The sequence below is a fragment of the Hypanus sabinus genome, chromosome 31 (genome assembly GCF_030144855.1).
Source record: "Hypanus sabinus isolate sHypSab1 chromosome 31, sHypSab1.hap1, whole genome shotgun sequence".
Classification (NCBI taxonomy): Eukaryota; Metazoa; Chordata; class Chondrichthyes; order Myliobatiformes; family Dasyatidae; genus Hypanus; species Hypanus sabinus.
The window spans coordinates 31,790,318-31,815,651 of record NC_082736.1 but is presented as its reverse complement, the minus strand read 5'-3'; the positions used below and the strand labels follow the sequence as shown (position 1 = coordinate 31,815,651).

The 25,334-nt window shown below is 57.7% G+C and overlaps 1 protein-coding gene across 1 annotated transcript; it reads left to right on the top strand.

Annotated features, from left to right (window-relative positions):
* The first annotated feature begins 984 nt into the window (after positions 1-984).
* On the top strand, positions 985-19,988 carry LOC132383672 (endosialin-like). The gene is made up of 3 exons (XM_059954863.1): positions 985-3,006; positions 4,898-4,998; positions 19,206-19,988. The coding sequence occupies exons 1-2, from the start codon at positions 1,031-1,033 to the stop codon at positions 4,956-4,958; spliced, it is 2,037 nt and encodes a 678-aa protein (XP_059810846.1). The 5' UTR covers positions 985-1,030; the 3' UTR covers positions 4,959-4,998; positions 19,206-19,988.
* Positions 19,989-25,334: the final 5,346 nt, after the last annotated feature.

The window sequence follows — 25,334 nt, the reverse complement described above, 5'->3', positions numbered from 1 at the left end:
CCACAGACACACCTGCACGGAGAACAGGATCAATCGGCGACCCGACCAGTTTGAAACCTCCAGGCGCACACAGGATTACGGAACTGGAGACAGGAGGGTGGCGACTGCACGGGCAAGGCCTCCCCCCCCCCCCCCCCAGCTCGGCGCAGACCACACAATCACAGACCGCACATCCATCGACATCTCAAATTAATCAGGAGACCTTCATGATTAAAGACAGCAGGGCTCAGATATGCAGTCGTGGGATATCACTGGCTCAGATGGAATCTGTACAGTTACAGTGAGTGACCCTCACCCTGAATGAACAGTGACCCTGTACAGTTACACAGTGACTGACCCTCACCCTGAATAAACAGTGACTCTGTACAGTTACGGAGAGTGACCCTCGCACAGAATAAGCATTATTCGTCTGCTGAGGGACAGACTGAAGGTCCGCGCCTCCAGCTCACTCAGTGGGAAGGGACTATGGTCAGGGGTCACTCCCCTATCACACCTGGAGAGTCTGGGTCAGGTGAAAATTCTACCCTCCCGATATTTGCCATGGGGCATGTGAGTGGTGAATATTTAAAAAATAAGATAACGTGACTGAATGCACTTTCTACGTTGGTATGATATATATATATATATAATCTGAATATAGTTTGGAAATAACTCACTCCACTTCTTTCCCCTCACTCTCCCTTCCTCTTACCTCCACTCCCTCTCTCCTTCCCTCCTCCTCCTCCTTCCCGCTCTCCTCCATGCCCCTCTCCCTTCTCTCCCCTCCCTCTTCCCCTTCTTCCTTCTATCCTCTCCCCTCCCTTTTCATCTCCCTCCCCTTCCCCTCCTCCCTACTCATTCCTCTCTCCCCTTCCATTCCGTCCCCTTCTCTTCACTCTCTCCCCTCCCTCCTTGTCCTCTCCGGCCCTCCCTCGCTCGCTCCTCCCACACTCCACTCCCCTCCCCGGACCGGGAGGAGAATTCTCTCCCACCGAGTCCCGTCTGCTGAGTGCACAGTTGAGTCGAGCGGGGGATTCGCCGGCAAGCCGGGATGTTCGCTCTCTGGCTCGGCCTGTCCTGCCTGCTGCCCCCCGCGTCCGGCTCGCCCTCCTCCGGCGGCGGGGAACCCGGAGCCTCCAACGGCGTCTGCGGGCCCGACTCGTGCTACACCGCCCACCTGCGGCGCCGCTCCTTCACCCAGGCGTGGCGGGCGTGCCGGGAGACCGGGGGCAACCTGGCCAGCGTGAGGCGGCGAGCCGAGGCGGCGCTGGTCGAGGAGCTGGTTCGGGGCTTGGAGCTGCCGGGCCGGGGGAAGGCGCTGAAACTGTGGCTCGGTCTCCAGCGGCAGCCCCGCCAGTGCGCCCCCCGCAAGCCGCTGCGGGGCTTCACTTGGACAACCGGGGACCAGGATACCCGCTTTACCAACTGGCTGGGGGACGGGGCGGGCGAAGGGGAAGACGGGGGGATTTCCTGCCCGGCCGCCCGCTGCGTCGCCCTGACCTACGGCGCCGGGGACGCGACCGACTTCAAGTGGGTGGAGGGTTCGTGCCGGCTCTCGGTGGACGGCTATCTCTGCCGGTACACCTTCCGCGGGATGTGCCCGCCGCTGGAGGCTTTCGCACCGGTCACCTACGCCGCCCCGTTCGGCTTAACCTTATCCAGCCTGCGCCGGGTCCCCTTCGGCTCGGTGGCCACCGTGCGCTGCGCCCCTCCCCAGGCTCCCGTCTCCGTCCTCTGCAAAGCGAGGGAGGGCGGAGTCGGCTGGTCTCGGGATCCCCCTCACTGCCGGAGTCCCGGGACGGAGCAGGGCGGGCGGTGCGCCGCGGGCGGCTGCGAGCAGCTGTGCACGGAGAGCGGGTCTTCGCACCGGTGCGGCTGCCGGGCCGGCTTCGAGCTGGCGCCGGACGGCCGGTCGTGCCGGGACGTGGACGAGTGCGCGCTGGAGCCGTGCCCCCAGCTCTGCACCAACGCCCCGGGCTCGTACACGTGCCTCTGCGCCCCGGGCTACCGGCTGGACGGGGGCGAGTGCCGGGACGTGGACGAGTGCGCGCTGGGACAATGCCCGCAGCTCTGCGCCAACGCCCCGGGGTCCTACCGCTGCTTCTGCCGGGTGGGCTACCGGCTGGAGCGGGATGAGGGGGGCGTCGGCTACTGCCAAGACGTGGACGAGTGCCAGTTCCGGGGCAGCTGCCAGCAGATGTGCGTCAACTACTTGGGGCATTTCGAATGTCACTGCCGGGAGGGCTTCGTCCTGGAGCCGGACGGGTTCTCCTGCCTGCCGGAACCTGAGCGCGCCAGCCTCCCCTCCTTCCCGACCGGGACCGTGGACGGGTGGCGGGAGGCTGCTGCGGAGACAGGGCGGCCCTCTCCCTTGCCCACTCGGCAGCCAGTGGGGATGGGACGATCTCCTGCCGTGCCTACCGGGGGGCCGGCCGAGGTGGGACCCCCTCCTTCCCGATCTACAGGGCAACCCGGGGTGACGGGCCCAACCCCTTTCACATCTACAGGACGACCCAAGGTGAATGGCCAAGTCAGTCCCATCTCCACGGGACAACCCCAGGTACATGACCCGCACGTCCCCGATTCGATGGAACAATCCGGTCCCAAATCTCCAGGGGAAAAGCCCCTTCCCCAGTCTACAAGGCACCCCAAGGAGATGGTATATCCTCCTGCCCAGGCTACAGAGGCATCGGTGCGGGCGGGACCCCTCCTCAACCACAGCAGCGCCCACCCCGCAGAGCACCCCAGCCCGGCCGGCGACTCGGATGGGGAGGAGGGCCGGCAGGTGAAGGCGGGCCCCACCGCACCCAGCCGCGGGCAGAGCTCCCGGGGCTACCGCTGGCTGCTCGCCGCCCTCCTCGTCCCGGTGTGCGTCCTCGGCGCGGCGGCGCTGGCCCTGGGCATCGTCTACTGCACCCGCAGCGCCTGCGGACAGGCGCGCAGCGCCGCCGACTGCTACCGCTGGGTCCACGGATCGCCCAAGGTCCCCGACCCCGTCACCGGCTCCGCCAACGTCAGCAGCGCCGTGTAAGTGACCGGGGTTGGGGGCGGCCGGGGTGGCGGGGTTGCAATGACGATCTCGGGTCTTGGTCCAGAGGAGGCAGGGGTCCAGGGGAACTGAAATGAATGAACTTTATTACTTAGATCAGGAGTAAAAATCTTTATGTGCCGTCTCCGTCTAAATGTGTAATTTATCGTAAATGGTATGTACAACAGGGCAGTCAATATACAGTTGTATCGGGGTGATGGCCTGCTGGGGGAGGCTGTCCCGGAGCCTGCGGTACCGCTTCCCGGACGGGAGCAGCTGGAACAGTTTGTGGTTGGGGTGACTCGGGTCCCCCAGTGATCCGCCGGGACCTTTTTACACCACTGTCCTTGTAAAGACCCTGAGGAGAGGGAGAAGGTCACCGCCCAAAGGGGTGGGAGAGCTGGTGCCGCAGAGGGTGCGGACGTGGAGGTGCAGGCCGACGGAGGAATTGAGAGGTCCCTCCGCGCGTGCGTTACTTATTTACAAAACAAAATACAGTCGTCAAGCGAAATAATACAAAATAGACATTCCCAGGGTCAGACACAGAGTGAAGCTCCCTCCGCACCGTCCCATCACACACTCCCGGGGTCAGATACAGAGTGAAGCTCCCTCCACACCGTCCCATCACACACTCCCGGGGTCAGACACAGAGTGAAGCTCCCTCCACACTGTCCCATCACACACTCCCGGGGTCAGACACGGAGTGAAGCTCCCTCCACACCGTCCCATCACTCACTCCCGGGGTCAGACACTGAGTGAAGCTCCCTCCACACCGTCCCATCACACACTCCCGGGGTCAGACACAGAGTGAAGCTCCCTCCACACCGTCCCATCACACACTCCCGGGGTCAGACACAGAGTGAACACCCCTCCACACCGTCCCATCACACACTCCCGGGGTCAGACACGGAGTGAAGCTCCCTCCACACCGTCCCATCACTCACTCCCGGGGTCAGACACTGAGTGAAGCTCCCTCCACACTGTCCCATCACACACTCCCGGGGACAGACACAGAGTGAATCTCCCTCCACACCGTCCCATCACACACTCCCGGGGTCAGACACAGAGTGAAGCTCCCACCACACTGTCCCATCACACACTCCCGGGGTCAGACACAGAGTGAAGCTCCCTCCACACCGTCCCATCACTCACTCCCGGGGTCAGACACTGAGTGAAGCTCCCTCCACACTGTCCCATCACACACTCCCGGGGACAGACACAGAGTGAAGCTCCCTCCACACTGTCCCATCACACACACCCGGGGTCAGACACAGAGTGAAGCTCCCTCCGCACCGTCCCATCACACACTCCCGGGGTCAGACACAGAGTGAAGCTCCCTCCACACAGTCCCCTAATCTGGTAATAACTATGAACGACTTTCCCCTGGTACTGAGTTTGCCCGTTCACTGCCCCCTCTGCCTCACTTTTGACGGCCCTGGGGTTAGTCCTGGTTTGGTTTCTAAATCTCCCGCCCTCTCGTCCATCCCACTCCCCTTCAGAGGCTAAAGATAAACTTTAATTTGTCAGACATGCGTCGAAACGTACAGTGAAATGCTCTGTTCTGGGTCATCGACCGACGCAGTCTGAGGATGTGCTGGGGGGGGGGGGGGGCCTGCCAGCAAGTGATGCCACGGTTTCCGGCACCAACGTAGCGAAACCTGACGCACATACATCTGTGGGAGGAAACCTTCACCGTCAAGGGGGAGAACGTGCGAACCCCTTACAGGCAGTGGCGGGATTTGAACCCATGTCGCTGGGGCTGTCAGGCATAAGCTAACTGCTGTGCTGGGATTTATAATCCCTCCTGACGCTGCATGGGGTGGTGGGGGGGGGGGGGGTGAGAGCGGAATTAGATGGGTTCCTCCTACCCGTGTCTATTTCTGTCTTTAGGTCCGTCGCTGACACACCGGGGGCGGCGCCCGCTTGGCGCACGGACGTCAGCTCTCTCTGAACTGGACACTGACCTCCAGACCGCCACTGGACTCTCTCAGGCAAGTCCCGCACCCCCGGGCCGTTAGCCCGGCGCCTTATCCCGTACCGCCAGGAAGGGGCCGGGGGGTGGGGGGGGGGACTTGGGAGTCCGCCCTGCGCACGGGGAGGAGAGCTACACGGATGGGAGAGGGGTGGAGTCTGTGCAGGAGTTGAGACCCCAAGTTATCCTCTCAACCCTGCGTGAGTTGTGGCCAATTACGGGCTGATTCATCGAGTACAGGAGTCGGGTTGTAATGTTGAAGTTCATAAGGTGCCGTGTCGTATGACATCATCATGCCCATAAGAGATAGGAGCAGAATTAGGCCATTCAGCCCTGTTGTCTACTGTAATGGGAGCATCCGTCGCAAAAGAAGCCACCAAACTTCTACTTCCTCAGGAGTTTGTGTAGGTTTGGAATGTCATTTAGAAACTACATGCGCGGCCTTCTACCCCGCCGAGTCACTGCCCGATACGGAAACCCAGGAATTGAAAAAGCCCACAGCAGGTGGTAGTCCGTCACGGGGGTAAAGCCCTCCCCACCATTGATCGCATCTGCAAGGACCACTGCTACAAGAAAGTTGCAGCCGTCGACAGGGACCCACCTTCCCGCCATGCTCTCTTCTCTGCCACCATCAGGCATATGGTAACATTTACATAATAAATTCTCTTTGAACTTTGAACAAAGTATCTCTTCATACCACTCATAACTATTGTGGATCACAGCAGTTTATAAACCCTGCCTGTGTCTTCCACTATACCCTTCCCTCTCCCCCTCTCCCTCTCCTTCTTCCTCCCTCTCTCTCCCCCTCCCTCCCCCTCTCTCCCCTCTTCCCCTCTTCTCCCCTCCCCCTCTTCCCCTCTTCTCCCCGTCCCCCACCCTCTCTCTCCCTCCTCCCTCCTCCTCTTCTCCCCTCCTCTCTCCCCCCCTCTTTCCCTCTTCTCCCCTCCCCCTCTTCCACTCTTCTCCCCTCCCCCTCCCTCTCCCTCCCTCCTCCCTCCCCCTCTCTCCCCCCTCTCCCTCTCTCCCCCTTCTCCCCCTCCCCCTCCCTCTCTCTCCCTCCTCCCTCCCCCTCTTCTCCCCCTCCCCCGCTCTCCCCTCTCTCCCCCCTCTCTCTTTCCCCCTCTTTCTCCCTCTTCTCCCCCACCCCACTCCTCTAAAAGAAGGCATGAGGTCTCTGAAAGAGATTCTGCAATTATGTTGAGAGCAAAAGGGTTGCACGGGACAAAATGGGCCTCTGGAAGACCGGAATGGCGATCCGAGTGTGGAGCCGGAAGAGACGGGGGAGATCTTAAAACAGATGTTTTCTGCATTCAGGAGATGGACCCAGAGGCTGTAGAAGTGGGGCAAAGTGCAGCGAGAGATCGGACCCTGTACAGATGACAGAGGAGGAGGTGTTTGCTGTCCTGTGGTAAATCAGGGTGGGTTAATCCCCAGGACCTGACCAGACCCTGTGGGAGGCCAGAGCAGAAATTGCTGGGGCCCAAGCAGAGATATTTAAATCACCCTTAGCAACAGGTGAGGTACAAGAGGATCGGAGGGTTGTTAACTTCATTCCGCTGGGTAAGAAAGGCTCTGAAAATAAAAGTTTATGAGCCTGACCTCAGTATTATTGGATGGTATCCTGAGGGACTGGATGTACAAATATTTAGATAGACATGGACTGATCAAGGATCATCAGTGTGGCTTTGTGCGTGGTAGGGTGTGTCTAACCAATTCTAGAGGTTTTCGAGGAAGTTACCAGGAGAGTGGATGAAGGCAAGGCTGTGGGTATTGTCTACGTGGACGTCAGCAAGGCCTTTGACAAGGTCCCACATGGGAGGCTGGTCGAGAAGGTTCAGTCGCTCAGTATTCAGGGTGCGGTAGTAAATTGGATGAGACACTGGCTTTGTGGGAGAAGAGGGTTGCCTCTCTGACTGGAGGCCTGTGACTAGTGGAGTGCGGCAGGGATGTGCTGGGCCCACAGTCGATTGGCATCCACGTCAGCGATCTAGCTGACGCCGTGGTTAAACCGGATCGACACGTTCGTGGGTGACCCCAAGATTGGGGGGGGGGGTGTGGCGGACAGCGAGGAAGGCTTTCGGGGGGATCTGGACCAGCTGGGAAAATGGACGACAAAAAAGGGGAGATACAGACAAGTGCGAGGTTCTGCACTTCCGTAGGACCAGCCTGGGTGGGTCTTACATGGTGAACGGCCGGGCACTGAGGAGTGTGGTAGGACAGAGGGATCTGGGAATACAGGTCCGGAATTCATCGGAAGTGGTGTAACAGGTAGAGAAAGCCTTTGGCAGATTGGCCTTCATAAATCGAAGTATTGAGTGCAGGAGACGGGATGTTATGTTGAAGTTGTATAAGACGTTGGTGAGGCCTAAACTGGAGTAATTTTGCTCACCTACCTACAGGAAAGATGTAAATAAGGTTGAAAGAGCACAGAAAGAATTTACAAGGATGTTGCCGGGTCCGGAGGGCCTGAGTTATGGGGAAAGATTGAATAGGCTGGGACTTCATTCCTTAGAACGTAGAAGATTGAGTGTGGAACGAGCTGCCAGATGAAGTGGTGAATGCGGGCTCACGTTTAACATTTAAGAAAAACTTGGACAGGTACATGGATGAGAGGGGTTTGGAGGGATATGGGCCGGGTGCAGGTCAGTGGGACGAGGCAGAAAAATGGTTCGGCACAGCCAAGAAGGGACAAAAGGCCTGTTTCTGTGCTGTAATGTTCTATGGTTCTAAGACAAGAGGGGAGATTTGACAGAGGTATACAAAATTATAATCAGCATCAGAATCAGTATCTCTGGCATATGTCGTGAAATTTGTTAACGTTAACGCAGCAGTACAATGCAATACATGATAAATATTTTAAAAACTGAATTACAGTAAATATATATGTGTGTGTGTGTGTCTATTAAATAGTTAAATTAAATAAGTAGTGAAAAAAACAGAGATAGTGAGGTAATGTTCAGGGGTTCAATGTCCATTCAGAAATCAGATGGCAGAGGGGACGAAGCTGTTCCTGAATCGTTGAGTGTGTGTCTTCAGGCTCCTGTACCCCCTCCCTGATGGCAGAGGGGAAGAAGCTGTTCCTGAATCGTTGAGTGTGTGTCTTCAGGCTCCTGTACCTCCTCCCTGATGGCGGAGGGGAAGAAGCTGTTCCTGAATCACTGAGTGTGTGTCTTCAGGCTCCTGTACCTCCTCCCTGATGGCAGAGGGGAAGAAGCTGTTCCTGAATCACTGAGTGTGTGTCTTCAGGCTCCTGTACCTCCTCCCTGATGGCAGAGGGGAAGAAGCTGTTCCTGAATCGTTGAGTGTGTGTCTTCAGGCTCTTGTACCTCCTCCCTGATGGCAGAGGGGAAGAAGCTGTTCCTGAATCGCTGAGTGTGTGTCTTCAGGCTCCTGTACCTCCTCCCCGATGGCAGAGGGGAAGAAGCTGTTCCTGAATCGCTGAGTGTGTGTCTTCAGGCTCCTGTCCCTCCTCCCTGATGGTGGCAATGAGGAGAGGGCATGTCCTGGGTGGTGGGGGTCCTTAATGGAGGCCCAAGGTGCAGCTAACTAATTTTCTGAGTTTCTGCCACCTACTTCGATCTTCTGCAGAATCCACGCCACCCCCCCTCCCCATCCCCCAGACGGTGATGCAGCCAGTCAGAATGCTCTCCACGGTATATTTGCAGAAGTTTCCGGGTGTTTTAGTTGACAAACCAAATCTCGTCAAACTCCGAATGAAATATCGCCGCCGTGTCGCCTCCCTTGTAGCTGCATCGATGCGTTGGGTCCATCCGGGAACTTGGAATTGCTCGCTCTCTCCACTTCTGACCCCTCCATGAGGACCGGTGCGTGTTCCCTCGTCTCACCCTCCCTGAAGTCCACAGTCGATTGATTGGTCTTCCGGACGTTGTCCGCTGCGACACCACTCCGCTGGTCCTCTACGCCCTCGCGCCTCCATCTGCAACGGGGTAAATGCGAGTGGTGGGGGGGGGGGGGGGGGCTTTTCCCAGCTGAGGCGGGGTCGGACTGAAGCTAGAGGTCACGGGTTTAAGGGTGGAAGGTGAGAAGTTTGAGGGGGGCGCGAGGGGCAACTGTTCCACTCAGAGGGCCGCGGGCTTGTGAGCCGATCCTGCCAGCACAGGTGGTGCACGCCAGCTTGATTTCAATGTTTAAGAGAAGTTTGTGCATGGTACGAGGGTGGTAAGGGCATGGAGGGCTATGGGCCAGGTGCAGGTCGATGGGAGTAGATAAGCTAAATAGTTTGGTACGGGGAAAGATGGGCCAAAGGGCCTGCATCTGTACTGTAGGATCATATTACTACGACACCTCTCTCCCTCTCTGCCCCCATCACTCTGTCTCTCTCCCCATCTCTCTGTCTCTCTCCCCCACTCACAGACGGGCGGGGGGGGGGGGGGGGGGTGGGATGTGTCAGTTCACTGCAGGCCTGACAAACGGTGTAACGCTGTTTGGGTTGAACAGCGAAACAGCGTCGACGCCTGTGTCTGTGACCCGGGCTGGCAGCTTACCTGTGCGGGGCAGGCCCAGGCAGAGCCAGGAGCCCCCTTGGCCTGTTTGTGTTGATTTAATGCAGGCGGTTTGCTGGAATTTCAGGCAGAAGGAAGGGAGGCGGATCCCGGCTCCAGTCACAATAGTCCTGATTGTCTTCGCAGGATAATTGATCCCAGGCTTCCCGAGAGTGTATTCGTCCAGGAACTCCCCACCAGCACGATCGGGATTTAACTGTTGCAGTCATAGGCAGAGAGAGAGTTGGTGGGGGGGGGGATGTATGATGGGACGGTGTGGAGGGAGATTCACTCTGTGTCTGACCCCGGGAGTGTGTGATGGGACGGTGCGGCGGGAGCTTCACTCTGTGTCTGACCCCAGGAGTGTGTGATGGGACGGTGTGGAGGGAGCTTCATTCTGTGTCTGACCCCGGGAGTGTGCGATGGGACGGTGTGGAGGGAGCTTCACTCTGTGTCTGACCCCGGGAGTGCGTGATGGGACGGTGTGGAGGGAGCTTCACTCTGTGTCTGACCCCGGGAGTGTGTGATGGGACGGTGTGGAGGGAGCTTCACTGTGTCTGACCCCGGGAGTGTGTGATGGGACGGTGTGGAGGGAGCTTCACTCTGTGTCTGACCCCGGGAGTGTGTGATGGGACGGTGTGGAGGGAGCTTCACTCTGTGTCTGACCCCGGGAGAGTGTGATGGGACGGTGTGGAGGGAGCTTCACTCTGTGTCTGACCCCGGGAGTGTGCGATGGGACGGTGTGGAGGGAGCTTCACTCTGTGTCTGACCCCGGGAGTGCGTGATGGGACGGTGTGGAGGGAGATTCACTCTGTGTCTGACCCCGGGAGTGAGTGATGGGACGGTGTGGAGGGAGATTCACTCTGTGTCTGACCCCGGGAGTGTGTGATGGGACGGTGTGGAGGGAGATTCACTCTGTGTCTGACCCCGGGAGTGCGTGATGGGACGGTGTGGAGGGAGATTCACTCTGTGTCTGACCCCGGGAGTGAGTGATGGGACGGTGTGGAGGGAGATTCACTCTGTGTCTGACCTCGGGAGTGTGTGATGGGACGGTGTGGAGGGAGATTCACTCTGTGTCTGACCCCGGGAGTGTGTGATGGGACGGTGCAGAGGGAGCTTCACTCTGTGTCTGACCCCGGGAGTGTGTGATGGGACGGTGTGGAGGGAGCTTCACTCTGTGTCTGACCCCGGGAGTGTGTGATGGGACGGTGTGGACCTGTCTGTGAGGGCTGAGAGACTGTGACGGGACGCTGTCTGCGACGGTGAAATCAAATCGCTCTCTCTCGGCCGGCAGGACGGTCCCGAGAGCCCAGCTTCTGTCCTGCTGTTTCTTGCATCTCGCCTGCGCGCAAGAGGAGGGGAGGTGACTTGGATCAAATTCTGTTTATTTTCCAAATCCGACTCTCCAGCCAAAAATGCAGATCGGATCCTGCGTTCAGTACATCTGCTCTAACCATGTGCTGTTCCCCCGGGGGTGGCGGGAGAGCGGGCTAGCCTACCTCCGCTCTTGGGGGGGTGGGGGGTCAGTATTCTGATTTCAAACTCTCCCTCCCCGGCTACAGCGGGACACGGGTTATGGAAGATGAAAAGTTAACTTTATTTGTGTTGTTTGAGCTGGTGGGTCGGAGAGCTGATAGGGGGCTACAAGGTTATGAGAGGCATGGACAGATTGGAGAGGGAGCATGCTTTGAGGGTGAGAGGGGGATAGGTTCAAAGGGGTAAGTTTTTTACTCGGAGAGTGGTGGATGCCTGGTGTGGCGGTGGAGGCAAATACAGGAGAGACTTTTAAGACACGTTTGGTTGTGAGGAAGATGGAGGGACATGGTGTCGGGAGGAGGCATTGGTGTCCGGGTGCTTCTGATTTGCTTCTCGGCTGGTCCAGCAGGACAGTTCTGTGGTCGCCACCCGGGTACCGACAGGCTTCCTGCGCCAACGCCGCACGCCCACGACTCACTGACCCCGCCCGGTCGCGAACAGGCAGCGGCGGGGTCCGAACCCCCTTCCCCTGGTGCCGTGAAGTGCTCGGGTCAGGCCCCGTGCCGCTGCTGGGGGTTTTAGCGGGAGTCTCGCACGTCCATCCACGGCCTCCTCTACTGTCGCGATGAATCCAAACTCAGGTTGGAGGAACAACACCTTATATACCGGCTGGGTAGCCTCCAACCTGATGGCATGAACATTGACTTCTCTAACTTCCGTTAATGCCCCTCCTCCCTTTCTTACCCCATCCTGTATTAATCTATTCCCCCCCCTTTTTTTCTCTCTCTGCCCCTCTCACAATCACTCCTTGCCTGCTCTCCACTCCCTCTGGTGCTCCCTCCCCCTTTTCTTTCTCCCTCGGCCTCCCGTCCCTGATCCTTCCCCTTCTCCAGCTCGGTATCCCTTTCGCCAATCACCTTTCTGGCTCTCAGCTTCACCCCCCACCCCCTCCGGTCTTCTCCTATCCTTTCGGATTCCCCCTCCCCCTCCTACTTTCAAATCTCTTACTATCTCTCCTTTCGGTTAGTCCTGACGAAGGGTCTCGGCCCGAAACGTCGACAGTGCTTCTCTCTATAGACGCTGCCTGGTCTGCTGCGTTCCGCCAGCATTTTGTGTGTGTTTGAATTCCTGTCTCTGTGTGTATTGCAATGTACAGCTGCAATGTATAAACAAATCTCACAACGTACGCCGGTGATGTTGAGCCCGGTTCTCACCCTCGAGGAGTCCGAACAGATTCTCAATCCTTTCCGAGAATCTTACCGAGGAGGAACTTCGGCCGGGACGCGGTCGGGGGGAGGGGGGGGGGGAATGTACAGGCTGGCGTTTTAGGGCTTCAATGTGGGTGGGGGGGTAGAGTGTCAGTATAAAGAGGCGAAGGGAAGGGATGGAGTGAGAGCAGGAAGGGGCGTTACGGCTGTGTAAAACCCCGCCCGGGTTACACTTGGGTGCATTTCTGGTCCCCCCCCACCCCACTACAGGGAGGATGTGGGGACTTTGCAGAGCTTCACCAGGATGCTGCCCGGTTTGGAGAGGGTAGGCTGCAACGACTAAATGAATTGAGAAATAAGACCGTAAGATAGAGGAGCAGAAGTAGGCCATTCAGCCCATCAAGTCTGCTCCGCCGTTCAATCACGGGCCAATTCTTCCAGTCATCCCCACTCCCCTGCTTTCTCCCCATACCCTTTGATGCCCCGGCTAATCAAGAACCTGCCTATCTCTGCCTTCAATACACCCAGTGACTTGGCCTCCACAGCCGCTCGTGGGCAACAAATTCCACAGATTCACCACCCTCTGTCTAAAGTAATTTCTCCACATCTCTCTTCTAAATGGCCATCCTTCAATCCTGAAGCTGTGCCCTCTTGCCCTAGGCTCCCCTACAAGATCTACAAATTATACTTGGTATGATTTTGAGATGCATATACCCGTCAGAATCTTTTCCCCCTTTACAAATTTCAGATGCTCAGGGACACGTATTTAAGGTCCAGATTTCAAAATATATCACCATATACAACCCTGAGATGAATTTCTTGCGGGCATACTCAATAAGTCCATACTAGAATAATAGCCATGATAGCCAATGAAAGATGACACCAACTTCGGTGTTGAACCTGTGTGTAAAAGACAATGAACCATGAAAATACGCAGAGGAAAGAAATATTAATAACAAATAAGTAATAAATATTGGAGAACATGAGATGAAGGGTCCTTGAAAGTGATCCCCATGGGTTGTGGGAGCATTTCAATGGGTCAGTAGCTTGAGTTCATCGGCGATCAACCACATCTGGCACCATGTTGTGCTGTTTATTGAGGGACGGTGCAGAGCACACCAGGACACCAGCATGCAGGATACTCAAATCATACCCCCCCCCCCCCCCATCCCTCCCCTCCGACCTCCCTCCGGGCACTCATCCCTGCAAACGGAAGAAGTGCTGCACCTGCCCCCACACTTCTTCCCTCACCACCATCCCAGGCCCCAGACAGTCCTTCCAGGTGAGGCAACACTTCACCTGCGAGTCAGCTGGGGTGATCCGGTGCTCCCGATGCGGCCATTTATACATTGGGGAGACCCGCCGCAGACTGGGAGACCGTCTCGCCGAACACCGGCGCTCAGTCCTCCAGCAGTGGCGGGATCTCCCTGTGGCCACACACTTCAATTCCACACACCACTCCCACTCCAACATGTCTGTCCGTGGCCTCCTCTACCGTCAAGATGAGGCCACCCACAGGTCGATGGAGCAATACCTTATCTCCCGCCTAGGTAGCCCCCTACCTGCCGGCACGAACATTCAACTCACAGACCTCCGCTGATACCCCTGCCCCCCCCCACTTACCCCCATCCCTATCTATAATCTTAGTCTGGTTCTCTTTCTCTCTCTTTTTTCCCCCGTCTCTATAATCTCCCCCCAGCCCTACCTTTCTTTCTCTTTTATTTCCCATAATTCTCCACCTTCCCCGTAGCCCATGTCCCTCCAACCCATCACCTCCCAGCTCTCTACTTCATCCCTCCCCCCACCTCTTATCCCCCCCCCTCGACCATCCCACGTTACTTCATTCCTGATGAAGGGTTTCGGCCCGAAACGTCCTCACTACCTCCTCCCACAGATGCTGCCCGGCCTGCTGAGTTCCGCCGGGCATTTTGTGTTTTGATTTATTGACGCCCCTCCTTGTCCAGTGTGTGAGCTCCTCCCGCCAGTGACTCTCTTCGGTGTGGATGGTCAATGCGGTGTCTTACAGTCTCTCCGCGTACAGGAGTTGCGATGTCATTTTTACTGCTGTACAAGACGTTAGGAACATAGAAAACCTACAACACAATACGGACCCTTCAGCCCACAAAGTTGTGCCGAACTTGTCCCGACCTCAGAAATTACCTGGGCTTACCTATAGCCCTCTATTTTACTAAGCTTTATGCACCTATGCAAAAGCCTCTTAAAAGACCCTATTGTATCCGCCTCCACCACCGTTACCGGCAGCCCATTCCACGCACTCACCACTCTCTGAGTGAAAAACTCACCCCTGACATCCCCTCTGTACCTACTCCCCAGCACCTTAAACCTGTGTCCTCTTGTTTCAGCCCTGGGAAAAAGCCTCTGACTATCCACACGATCAATGCCTCTCACCATCTCGTACACCTCTATCAGGTCACCTCTCATCCTCCGTCACTCCAAGGAGAAAAGGCCGAGTTCACTCAACCTATTCTCATAAGTTCCCCAAACCAGGCAAAATCCTTGTAAATCTCCTCTGCACCCTTTCTATGGTTTCCACGTCCTTCCTGTAGTGAGGCGACCAGAACTGAGCACGGTACTCCAAGTGGGGTCTGACCAGGGTCCTATATAGCTGCAACATTACCTCTCGGCTCCTAAACTCAATCCCATGATTGATGAAGGCCAATGCACCGTATGCCTTCTTAACCACAGACTCAACCTGCACAGCAGCTTTGAGCGTCCTATGGACTCGGACCCCAAGCTCCCTCTGATCCTCCACACTGCCAAGAGTCTTACCATTAATATTATAAACTGCCATCACATTTGACCTTCCAAAATGAACCACATCACACTTATCTGGTGAAACTGTCCTTGGAGTAAGGATGTGCGTGCTCTCTCCTCACTGCTGCCATCAGGAAGGAGGTACAGGAGCCTCAGGACTCACACCACCAGGTTCAGGAACAGTTATTACACCTCAACCATCAGGTAGAAGGTACAGGAGCCTCAGGACTCACACCACCAGGTTCAGGAACAGTTACCACCCCTCAACCATCAGGTAGAAGGTACAGGAGCCTCAGGACTCACACCACCAGGTTCAGGAACAGTTACTACCCCTCAACCATCAGGAAGGAGGTACAGGAGCCTCCGGACTCACACCACCGGGTTCAGGAACAGTTATCACCCCTCAACCATCAGGTAGAAGGTACAGGAGCCTCAGGACTCACACCACCAGGTTCAGGACCAGTTACTACCCCTCAACCATCAGGAAGGAGGTACAGGAGCCTCCGGACTCACACCACCGGGTTCAGGAACAGTTATCACCCCTCAACCATCAGGTAGAAGGTACAGGAGCCTCAGGACTCACACCACCAGGTTCAGGAACAGTTACTACCCCTCAACCATCAGGTAGAAGGTACAGGAGCCTCAGGACCCACACCACCAGGTTCAGGAACAGTTACTACCCCTCAACCATCAGGCTCTTGAACAAAAGGGGACAACCACACTCATCCATTGAGATGATCCCACAACCAGTGATCTCACATTAAAGACTCTTTATCTCACGTTCTCATTATTTATTGCTATTTATTTATATTTGCATTTGCACAGTTTGATGTCCTCTGCACTCTGGTTGATCTTTCACTGATCCTGTTGTAGTTACTGCTCTGATGGCAGCAGTGAGAAAAGACCGTGGCCTGGGTGGGGGAGGGGGTGGGGGGGGGGAGTCTCTGATGATGGACAGACAGGAGAAAATCTGCAGATGCTGGAAATCCAGAGCAAAACACACAAAATGCTGGAGGAACTCAGCAGGCCGGGCAGCATCTATGGAGAAGAGTACAGTCGAAGTTTCGGGCCGAGACCCCGATGACGGACGAAGTTGTAAATGCGGGCTCACTCTTAACATTTAAGAAAAACTCGGACAGGTACGTGGATGAGAGGTGTATGGAGGGATATGGTGCAGGTCAGTGGGACGAGGCAGAAAAATGGTTCGGCACAGCCAAGAAGGGCCGAAAGGCCTGTTTCTGTGGTTCTGTGGACAGTGTTTCACGTGGATGTGTTCAATAGTTGGGAAGGGTTTTACCCGTGATGAACTGGGCCGAATCCGCTAGCTTTTGCAGGATTTTCCGCTCAAAAGCATCGTTGTTCCCGTACCAGCCCGTGACGCAGCCGGTCACCACACTTCCACAGAAGTTTGTGAAAGTTTTAAATGTCGTGCCAAATCTCCGCCGACTCCTCAGGAAACTTTCTTCGCAAATGCACCGACGTGCCGGGCTCCGAACAGGTCCTTTGAAGTAGTAACGCACAGAAATGGCTCTCTCCACCTCCGATCCTCATACGAGGACTGGCTCGGGGACCTGCGGTCTCCCGCTCCTGCAGTCCGCCATCAGCTCCTTGGCCTTGCCGACACCGAGCGAGAGGTTGTTGTTATCCAGTCTCCCTCCTGTACGCTGATTCATCACCCCCTTTGATACGGCCCACGACGGCGGTGTCATCGGAGCTGTCCTTGGCCGCACGGTCATCGGTGTGAACGCAGTCACATCAGGACAAAGAATCGCTGTAGGACCAACGAAACAGACTGACCAACAACCGACGGCCAAAGCTGTGCGAGCGCAGACAAATTAAATCGCTGGACAGGGACCTAAGACCTGTGGAGTCCGCGAAAGTGAGTCCACGGGTTGTGAGATCGGTTCCCAGTTGGGGTGAGGGGAAGTTATCCACGTTGGTTCAGGAGCATGACGGTTGAGGGGCGATAACTGTTCCTGAACCTGGTGGTGTGAGTCCTGAGGCTCCTGTACCTGCTTCCTGATGGTTGAGGGGTAATAACTGTTCCTGAACCTGGTGGTGTGAGTCCTGAGGCTCCTGTACCTCCTTCCTGATGGTTGAGGGGTAATAACTGTTCCTGAACCTGGTGGTGTGAGTCCTGAGGCTCCTGTACCTGCTTCCTGATGGTTGAGGGGTAGTAACTGTTCCTGAACCTGGTGGTGTGAGTCCTGAGGCTCCTGTACCTGCTTCCTGATGGTTGAGGGGTAGTAACTGTTCCTGAACCTGGTGGTGTGAGTCCTGAGGCTCCTGTACCTCCTTCCTGATGATTGAGGGGTAATAACTGTTCCTGAAACTGGTGGCGTGGGACCTGAGGCTCCTGTACCTCCTTCCTGATGGTTGAGGGATAATAACTGTTCCTGAACCAGGTGGCGTGGGTTCTGAGGCTCCTGTACCTGCTTCCTGATGGTTGAGGGATGATAACTGTTCCTGAACCTGGTGGCGTGGGTTCTGAGGCTCCTGTACCTCCTTCCCGATGGTTGAGGGATAATAACTGTTCCTGAACCAGGTGGTGTGGGACCTGAGGCTCCTGTACCTCCTTCCTGATGGAGGCAGGGAGTGGAGAGCACGGCCTGGGTGCTGAGGGTCCCTGATGCTGCTTGCCTGCGACCGGGCTCCGGTGCGGTCGTGCTCGATGGTGGGAAACGCTTCTCCGTTCTCGGGCACATTGGTGTTTCCAGACTCTCCCCTGTGGCACTGTTACAAGTTTGTCAAAGTTTCGGCCAGCCCGCCAACTTCTAAGAAAGCGGCTGCCGTATCAAACTGTGCTCAGAATGAGAAGCAGGTTTCCCATCAGCGGGATTTCCAGCGTTCGGCGAGGGCCAACGGCGCCGCGATGTAACTGGCCGAAGGCTGTGCGGTTCACATGAACCTGCTCCTCGCCCCTGCCTGAACTCTCGAATCTCTTCCCCCCCCCCCACCCCCCAGAGTTGTCCACGACACCCCGCCGTTCCCAGCCCACTGCCGGCCTCTGCAGGTTCTCCGCTGGAACCCTGCCTGAGCCGGGTTTCCCGTCCGTCCCGCAGGGCTGCTGGACTGGGAGGAGGGATGGAGGTGAGTTTGACTTCCTGAGCTGTGGTCAGACAGGGAGGGGAGGGGAGAGGATTCTCTCTCTCCCCCCCCCCACCCCGACTTTAAAAGACAGTCACCCTTGGGCCTCCACACCTCTCCTTCCTCCTAGCACCCTCCACATTCCCCTCGGCGAGGAGGGAGGGCCACAGGGGTTAGGAGGGAACACAGTGGGAGGGAGGGAGGAGGGAGTGAAGAGGGAATGCTATGGGAGGGGTGTGAGGAGGGTACGCTGTGGGAGGGGTTGAGGAGAGAACGCTGTGGGAGGGGAGTGAGGCAGGACTTTGTGGGAGGGGGTGAGGAGGGAGTGAAGAGGGAATGTTATGGGAGAGGTTGAAGAGGGAACGCTGTGGGAGAGGGTGAGGAGGGAACGCTGTGGGAGGGGGTGCGGAGGGAACGCTGTGGGAGGGGTGAGGAGGGAACTGTTGGAGGGAGTGAGGAGGGAACGCTGTGGGAGAGGGTGAGGAGGGAACGCTGTGGGAGGGGGTGAGGAGGGAACGCTGTGGGAGGGGGTGCGGAGGGAACGCTGTGGGAGGGGGTGCGGAGGGAACGCTGTGGGAGGGGTGAGGAGGGAACTTGGAGGGAGTGAGGAGGGAACGCTGTGAGAGGGGTGAGGAGGGAACGCTGTGGGAGGGAGTGAGGAGGGAACGCTGTGGGAGAGGGTGAGGAGGGAACGCTGTGGGAGGGGGTGAGGAGGGAACGCTGTGGGAGGGGGTGCGGAGGGAACGCTGTGGGAGGGAGTGAGGAGGGAACGCTGTTGGAGGGAGTGAGGAGGGAACGCTGTGGGAGGGGGTGAGGAGGGAACGCTGTTGGAGGGAGTGAGGAGGGAACTGTTGGAGGGAGTGAGGAGGAATCACTGTTGGAGGGGTTGAGGAGAGAGCGCTGTGGGAGGTGGGTGAGGGAACACTGAGGAAGCAGTTTAAAAACCGGATCACGTCCCGGTACACTTGGCTGAGATCTGCCCCTCAACCAACCACAACCGTGTGATCCAGCTGTGCCGTTACATTCCTCACTGTGGGGTCAGGCTGCCAGACGACCGCGGTGGGAGGGAGCGAGGATAGACTCTGGGGAGGAGGTGGGGGAGGAGGAGCAAGGTGGTGCGAGGGCTTCCCCTCCCCACAACACTGACTGTCGGCCTAACTCTGCGTCTGTCCCCACAGCTGACACACGACGCTCGCTGGCGATGGGCGGAGGGACGATTCAGAGGGACACCGCCCCTCGGAGGACTGACAAAGAGCAAGTTCTTCTTCGACCGCTGACTAAACAACCCCCCACCCCGCAGACCCTTATTGACTCTTCGTTGGACGTTGGACACCGAGATGAGGCCCAGCCGGATCAGATTTCCCGAAGGCTATCGAGATCCTTTCTCTGCGGTGGCGACTGGGCTGGACTCCCCTTCCCTTCTCCATCGCCACCGGCAACACTGGGCATTTCCAGGATGGCGCCGGGGAGGGCAGAGGTCACGGGTTCATGAGCTGACCTCCCATTGGCCGGCCTGCTCAGGCCCACCAGCTCCATGAGTGGCCGTGGAGTGAGGAAAGGAGGTGGGGGTAAAAAGGGGCACTCCTTGGCCCTGGTTGAGGGATGAGAAGGGAAATGGTGGGGATGGAGAGGTACAGAAGGGGTGGGGCCCAATTTTCTTGAATCCACGGGTCATCAGACCTTCCTAGTTCCCCACCCATGGGGTATATTTGGGGAGTGCAGATTCCCATCCCCTCCTCCTCCCCCCCCCAATCAATTTTTTCCCCCGGGCATTCAGAAGGAGGGTGCAGAGGGAGCCTAGGGAGGGAGCCAAAGTGTGCGCAGCAAGATTCCACAAGCCGGGCTCTTGGTAATGAGGGTGGGGTATCTGTTTCACTGACGCTGGGCCGGGAGGGAGTGCCTCGCTGTGGTAGGTTACGCTGAGGAGGGATCCTCGCACCGAGGGAGGGGTGGTGAAGGGGGAGCACTGCGCTACGCCGGGGGTGGGGGGGGGCGGACCTCCAGGCGGGAGGCTTCGCCGCTACCCCCTTCCCTCTCTAATGGTGGGAGCCTGGGGGCAAAGGTGGGGGCGGTGGGTCCCGGGGGCCAATATTTTGCCCTCAGCCACTGTCACTGGAGCTGGCCATCAACTCTGCCCTGGGTGAGATCTTGCTGTGCATTTCTCGCTTTACAAGGGTGACTGCATTTAAAGAGCGGGCATCAGGGACATGTGGGGTACGCGCTTGCAAGTACATTTGTGTGCGTGTGTGTGAGAAAGAGAGAGAGAGGGATTTAAATCCCCTTCCCCAGACCCTGTTCTTTGCTCCTACTCAGACCCCACCATAGCCAGCTCTCCTCCGCTTCCCTGGGATGGGGACGGGGTCACCTTAACCCAGACCTCGCCGGACACACACCTCCTCGCTCCGCCACCCCTCCGACCCCAGTGGGAAGCGTTAACAATTAAGCGGGGTATCCCCACTCTCCCTTCCCCACACCCGAACCTCAAGCCCACTCTCCCTCCTACCCACCCGAGTATCACTGGGACTCAGTACCCTCACCGCTACTGGCGCCTGGGGCAGGGAGAGGAGAAGGGGGTGCCTAGCCTGTGGGGAGGGTCGGTACTGTACGATGTTAATTCTAACAGAGCAATAAAGTCTTGGCATTTTGGAAATGACTGTTGTGACAGATCACATGGGGCTGGGGTGGGAGGGCAGAAGATGCCCTTCCCACCTCGAACGCGATGGGGGAGAGGCATCGCCGGCTGTGGTGCCGCCGAGAGAAGAGAGGGTGAAAGTCGGGGTGGTGGCGATGGTTTTTGGGGCAAGGGGGAGTGGGGGTAAAGGCTTTTATTGTGAGAGATAACTATGGGCGGAGATGGAGAGGCTGGAAGATGGGGGAGGATAGTCGGGATCAGAGGGGGTTTCAGAGACAGGGAGGGGTGGAGGGGGTTACAGAGACGGGGAGGGGTGGAGGGGCTGGAGGGGGTTACAGAGACAGGGAGGGGTGGAGGGGGTTACAGAGACGGGGAGGGGTGGAGGGGCTGGTGGGGGTTACAGAGACGGGGAGGGGTGTAGGGGCTGGAGGGGGTTACAGAGACGGGGAGGGGTGGAGGGGCTGGAGGGGGTTACAGAGACGGGGAGGGGTGGAGGGGGTTACAGAGACAGGGAGGAGTGGAGGGGGTTACAGAGACGAGGAGGGGTGGAGGGGCTGGAGGGGGTTACAGAGACGGGGAGGGGTGGAGGGGGTTACAGAGAGGGAGGGGTGGAGGGGGTTACAGAGACAGGGAGGGGTGTAGGGGCTGGAGGGGATTACAGAGACAGGGAGGGGTGTAGGGGCTGGAGGGGATTACAGAGATGGGGAGGGGTAGAGGGGCTGGAGGGGGTTACAGAGACGGGGAGGGGTGGAGGGGCTGGAGGGGGTTACAGAGACAGGGAGGGGTGGAGGGGGTTACAGAGACGGGGAGGGGTGGAGGGGCTGGTGGGGGTTACAGAGACGGGGAGGGGTGTAGGGGCTGGAGGGGGTTACAGAGACGGGGAGGGGTGGAGGGGCTGGAGGGGGTTACAGAGACGGGGAGGGGTGGAGGGGGTTACAGAGACAGGGAGGAGTGGAGGGGGTTACAGAGACGAGGAGGGGTGGAGGGGCTGGAGGGGGTTACAGAGACGGGGAGGGGTGGAGGGGGTTACAGAGAGGGAGGGGTGGAGGGGGTTACAGAGACGGGGAGGGGTGTAGGGGCTGGAGGGGATTACAGAGACAGGGAGGGGTGTAGGGGCTGGAGGGGATTACAGAGATGGGGAGGGGTAGAGGGGCTGGAGGGGGTTACAGAGACGGGGAGGGGTGGAGGGGCTGGAGGGGGTTACAGACGGGGAGGGGTGGAGGGGCTGGAGGGGGTTACAGAGACGGGGAGGGGTGGAGGGGCTGGAGGGGGTTACAGAGACGGGGAGGGGTGGAGGGGCTGGAGGGGGTTACAGAGACGAGGAGGGGTGGAGGGGCTGGAGGGGGTTACAGAGACGGGGAGGGGTGGAGGGGGTTACAGAGACAGGGAGGGGTGTAGGGGCTGGAGGGGATTACAGAGACAGGGAGGGGTGTAGGGGCTGGAGGGGATTACAGAGATGGGGAGGGGTAGAGGGGCTGGAGGGGGTTACAGACGGGGAGGGGTTACAGAGACGGGGAGGGGTGGAGGGGCTGGAGGGGGTTACAGACGGGGAGGGGTGGAGGGGCTGGAGGGGGTTACAGAGACAGGGAGGGGTGGAGGGGGTTACAGAGACAGGGAGGGGTGTAGGGGCTGGAGGGGATTACAGAGATGGGGAGGGGTAGAGGGGCTGGAGGGGGTTACAGACGGGGAGGGGTGTAGGGGTCAGAGAGGTTACAGAGATGGGGAGGGGTGGAGGGGCTGGAGGGGGTTACAGACGGGGAAAGGTGTAGGGGTCAGAGAGGTTACAGAGATGGGGAGGGGTGGAGGGGCTGGAGGGGGTTACAGACGGGGAAAGGTGTGGGGGTCAGAGGGGTTACAGAGACGAGGTGTGGTTTAGGAGCCGGAGGGGTTACAGAGATGGGGAGGGGTGGAGGGGCTGGAGGGGGTTACAGACGGGGAAAGGTGTGGGGGTCAGAGGGGTTACAGAGACGAGGTGTGGTTTAGGAGCCGGAGGGGTTACAGAGGCTGGTAGAGAAGTAGGAGGTCACGGAGACGTTGAGGGGTTTAGGGGCTGGATGAGGGCAGGTGTCGGATGTACAATTTGTTTACCCTCTCTTAGTTCAGGACTTGCCATGGAGGAAGGCAAGAGACAGGAGAGTTTTCTAGACGGCCGCTGCGGAGATTTGGAAGGGCCTCAGAGTCGAAACAAAACTCAGGGACTGAGCTGAAAGAACTTGCAACTTCTGTCCAAGTATTTATAATTCTGGCTCATCCTGACAGACATAAAGGGAGCGAGCTGCCAGTCCACTGATCTTCATTGGATTTAACTGAACCAAACCCTTCCCCGCAGAGTCTTCTCCAGATCACGTTGGCAGGACTGTTGGAAATACTGTTTCTTTTTTCCAGGAAAATGAAGGCGTCACTCTGTGTCTGACCCCAGCAGAGCTGAATGGGACGGCGTAGAGGGAGCTTCACTCTGTCTGACCCCGGGAGGGTGTGATGGGACGGTGCGGAGGGAGCTTCACTCTGTGTCTGACCCTGGGAGTGTGTGATGGGACGGTGCAGAGGGAGATTCACTCTGTGTCTGACCCCGGGAGTGTGTGATGGGACGGTGTAGAGGGAGCTTCACTCTGTGTCTGATCCCGGGAGTGTGTGATGGGACGGTGCGGAGGGAGCTTCACTCTGTGTCTGACCCTGGGAGTGTGTGATGGGACGGTGCAGAGGGAGATTCACTCTGTGTCTGACCCCGGGAGTGTGTGATGGGACGGTGTAGAGGGAGCTTCACTCTGTGTCTGATCCCGGGAGTGTGTGATGGGACGGTGCGGAGGGAGCTTCACTCTGTGTCTGACCCTGGGAGTGTGTGATGGGACGGGGTGGAGGGAGATTCACTGTGTCTGACCCCGGGAGTGTGTGATGGGACGGGGTGGAGGGAGTTTCACTGTGTCTGACCCCGGGAGTGTGTGATGGGACGGGGTGGAGGGAGCTTCACTCTGTGTCTGACCCCGGGAGTGTGTGATGGGACGGTGTGGAGGGAGCTTCACTCTGTGTCTGACCCCGGGAGTGTGTGATGGGACGGTGTGGAGGGAGCTTCACTCTGTGTCTGACCCCGGGAGTGTGTGATGGGACGGTGCGGAGGGAGCTTCACTCTGTGTCTGACCCCGGGAGTGTGTGATGGGACGGTGTGGAGGGAGCTTCACTCTGTGTCTGACCCCGGGAGTGTGTGATGGGACGGTGCAGAGGGAGATTCACTCTGTGTCTGACCCCGGGAGTGTGTGATCGGACCGTGTAGAGGGAGCTTCACTGTGTCTGATCCCGGGAGTGTGTGATGGGACGGTGTAGAGGGAGCTTCACTCTGTGTATGACCCCGGGAGTGTGTGATGGGACGGTGTAAAGGGAGCTTCACTCTGTGTCTGACTCCGGGAGTGTGTGATGGGACGGTGTGGAGGGAGCTTCACTCTGTGTCTGACTCCGGGAGTGTGTGATGGGACGGTGCGGAGGGAGATTCACTCTGTGTCTGACCCCGGGAGTGTGTGATGGGATGGTGCGGAGGGAGCTGCACTCTGTGTCTGACCCCGGGAGTGTGTGATGGGACGGTGTGGAGGGAGCTTCACTCTGTGTATGACCCCCGGAGTGTGTGATGGGACGGTGCGGAGGGAGCTTCACTCAGTGTCTGACCCCGGGAGTGTGTGATGGGACGGTGTGGAGGGAGCTTCACTCTGTGTCTGACCCCGGGAGTGTGTGATGGGACGGGGTGGAGGGAGATTCACTGTGTCTGACCCCGGGAGTGTGTGATGGGACGGGGTGGAGGGAGTTTCACTGTGTCTGACCCCGGGAGTGTGTGATGGGACGGGGTGGAGGGAGCTTCACTCTGTGTCTGACCCCGGGAGTGTGTGATGGGACGGTGTGGAGGGAGCTTCACTCTGTGTCTGACCCCGGGAGTGTGTGATGGGACGGTGTGGAGGGAGCTTCACTCTGTGTCTGACCCCGGGAGTGTGTGATGGGACGGTGCGGAGGGAGCTTCACTCTGTGTCTGACCCCGGGAGTGTGTGATGGGACGGTGTGGAGGGAGCTTCACTCTGTGTCTGACCCCGGGAGTGTGTGATGGGACGGTGTAGAGGGTGGGATCAGACTGGTTAAGGCTTGAGTGGACGTAGATGCTGCTGGGATAGACATTGTGTGAGGAATGGGTCAATGTCGTCTGGCATCTGTGTTATTGCTTCTTCGATCCAGGTGACGCTTACAACAGAGCCTTGGCATGGTGCCGGGAGATTTCCCTTCCGATACCTTTTATTGGTCACACGTTTTGATGGAGGAAGGATTCAGACCCCGCCCCCCCCCCCCCCCCCCGGGCCATGAAATAAATTTGCACTTCAAAATTAAGTGTAAAGTGGTGTGATACCAAATAAATGAAGAGTGCATGGTGTGGAATAATAGGGGAATGGAGCAGAAAAGGAATCAAATTGCGGGTGAAATTAAAGGGAAAAGTTGCGGAAGAGGGATATGATTGTGGGTGGTATTAAAGAGGAGGAGAGGCCACTTGCACGGTAGTGTAAGCAGTTGAAAACACTTTCAACAGCGCTGTTTACATTCTAAATACATGCTGGTATTTATGTATTTATGCACATTTGTTTCCAAATCTGTTCTTTAAACTCCGAATTAGTCTTTTTTTACAGAGTTCTTTCTTGTTTATAATTGT

Bases quoted from the DNA above. Each gene is read 5' to 3' on its own strand.
- LOC132383672 (XM_059954863.1), top strand. From the start codon at position 1,031: ATGTTCGCTCTCTGGCTCGGCCTGTCCTGCCTGCTGCCCCCCGCGTCC. The intron at 3,007-4,897 runs GTAAGTGACCGG...TTCTGTCTTTAG, and splicing joins GCCAACGTCAGCAGCGCCGT to GTCCGTCGCTGACACACCGG.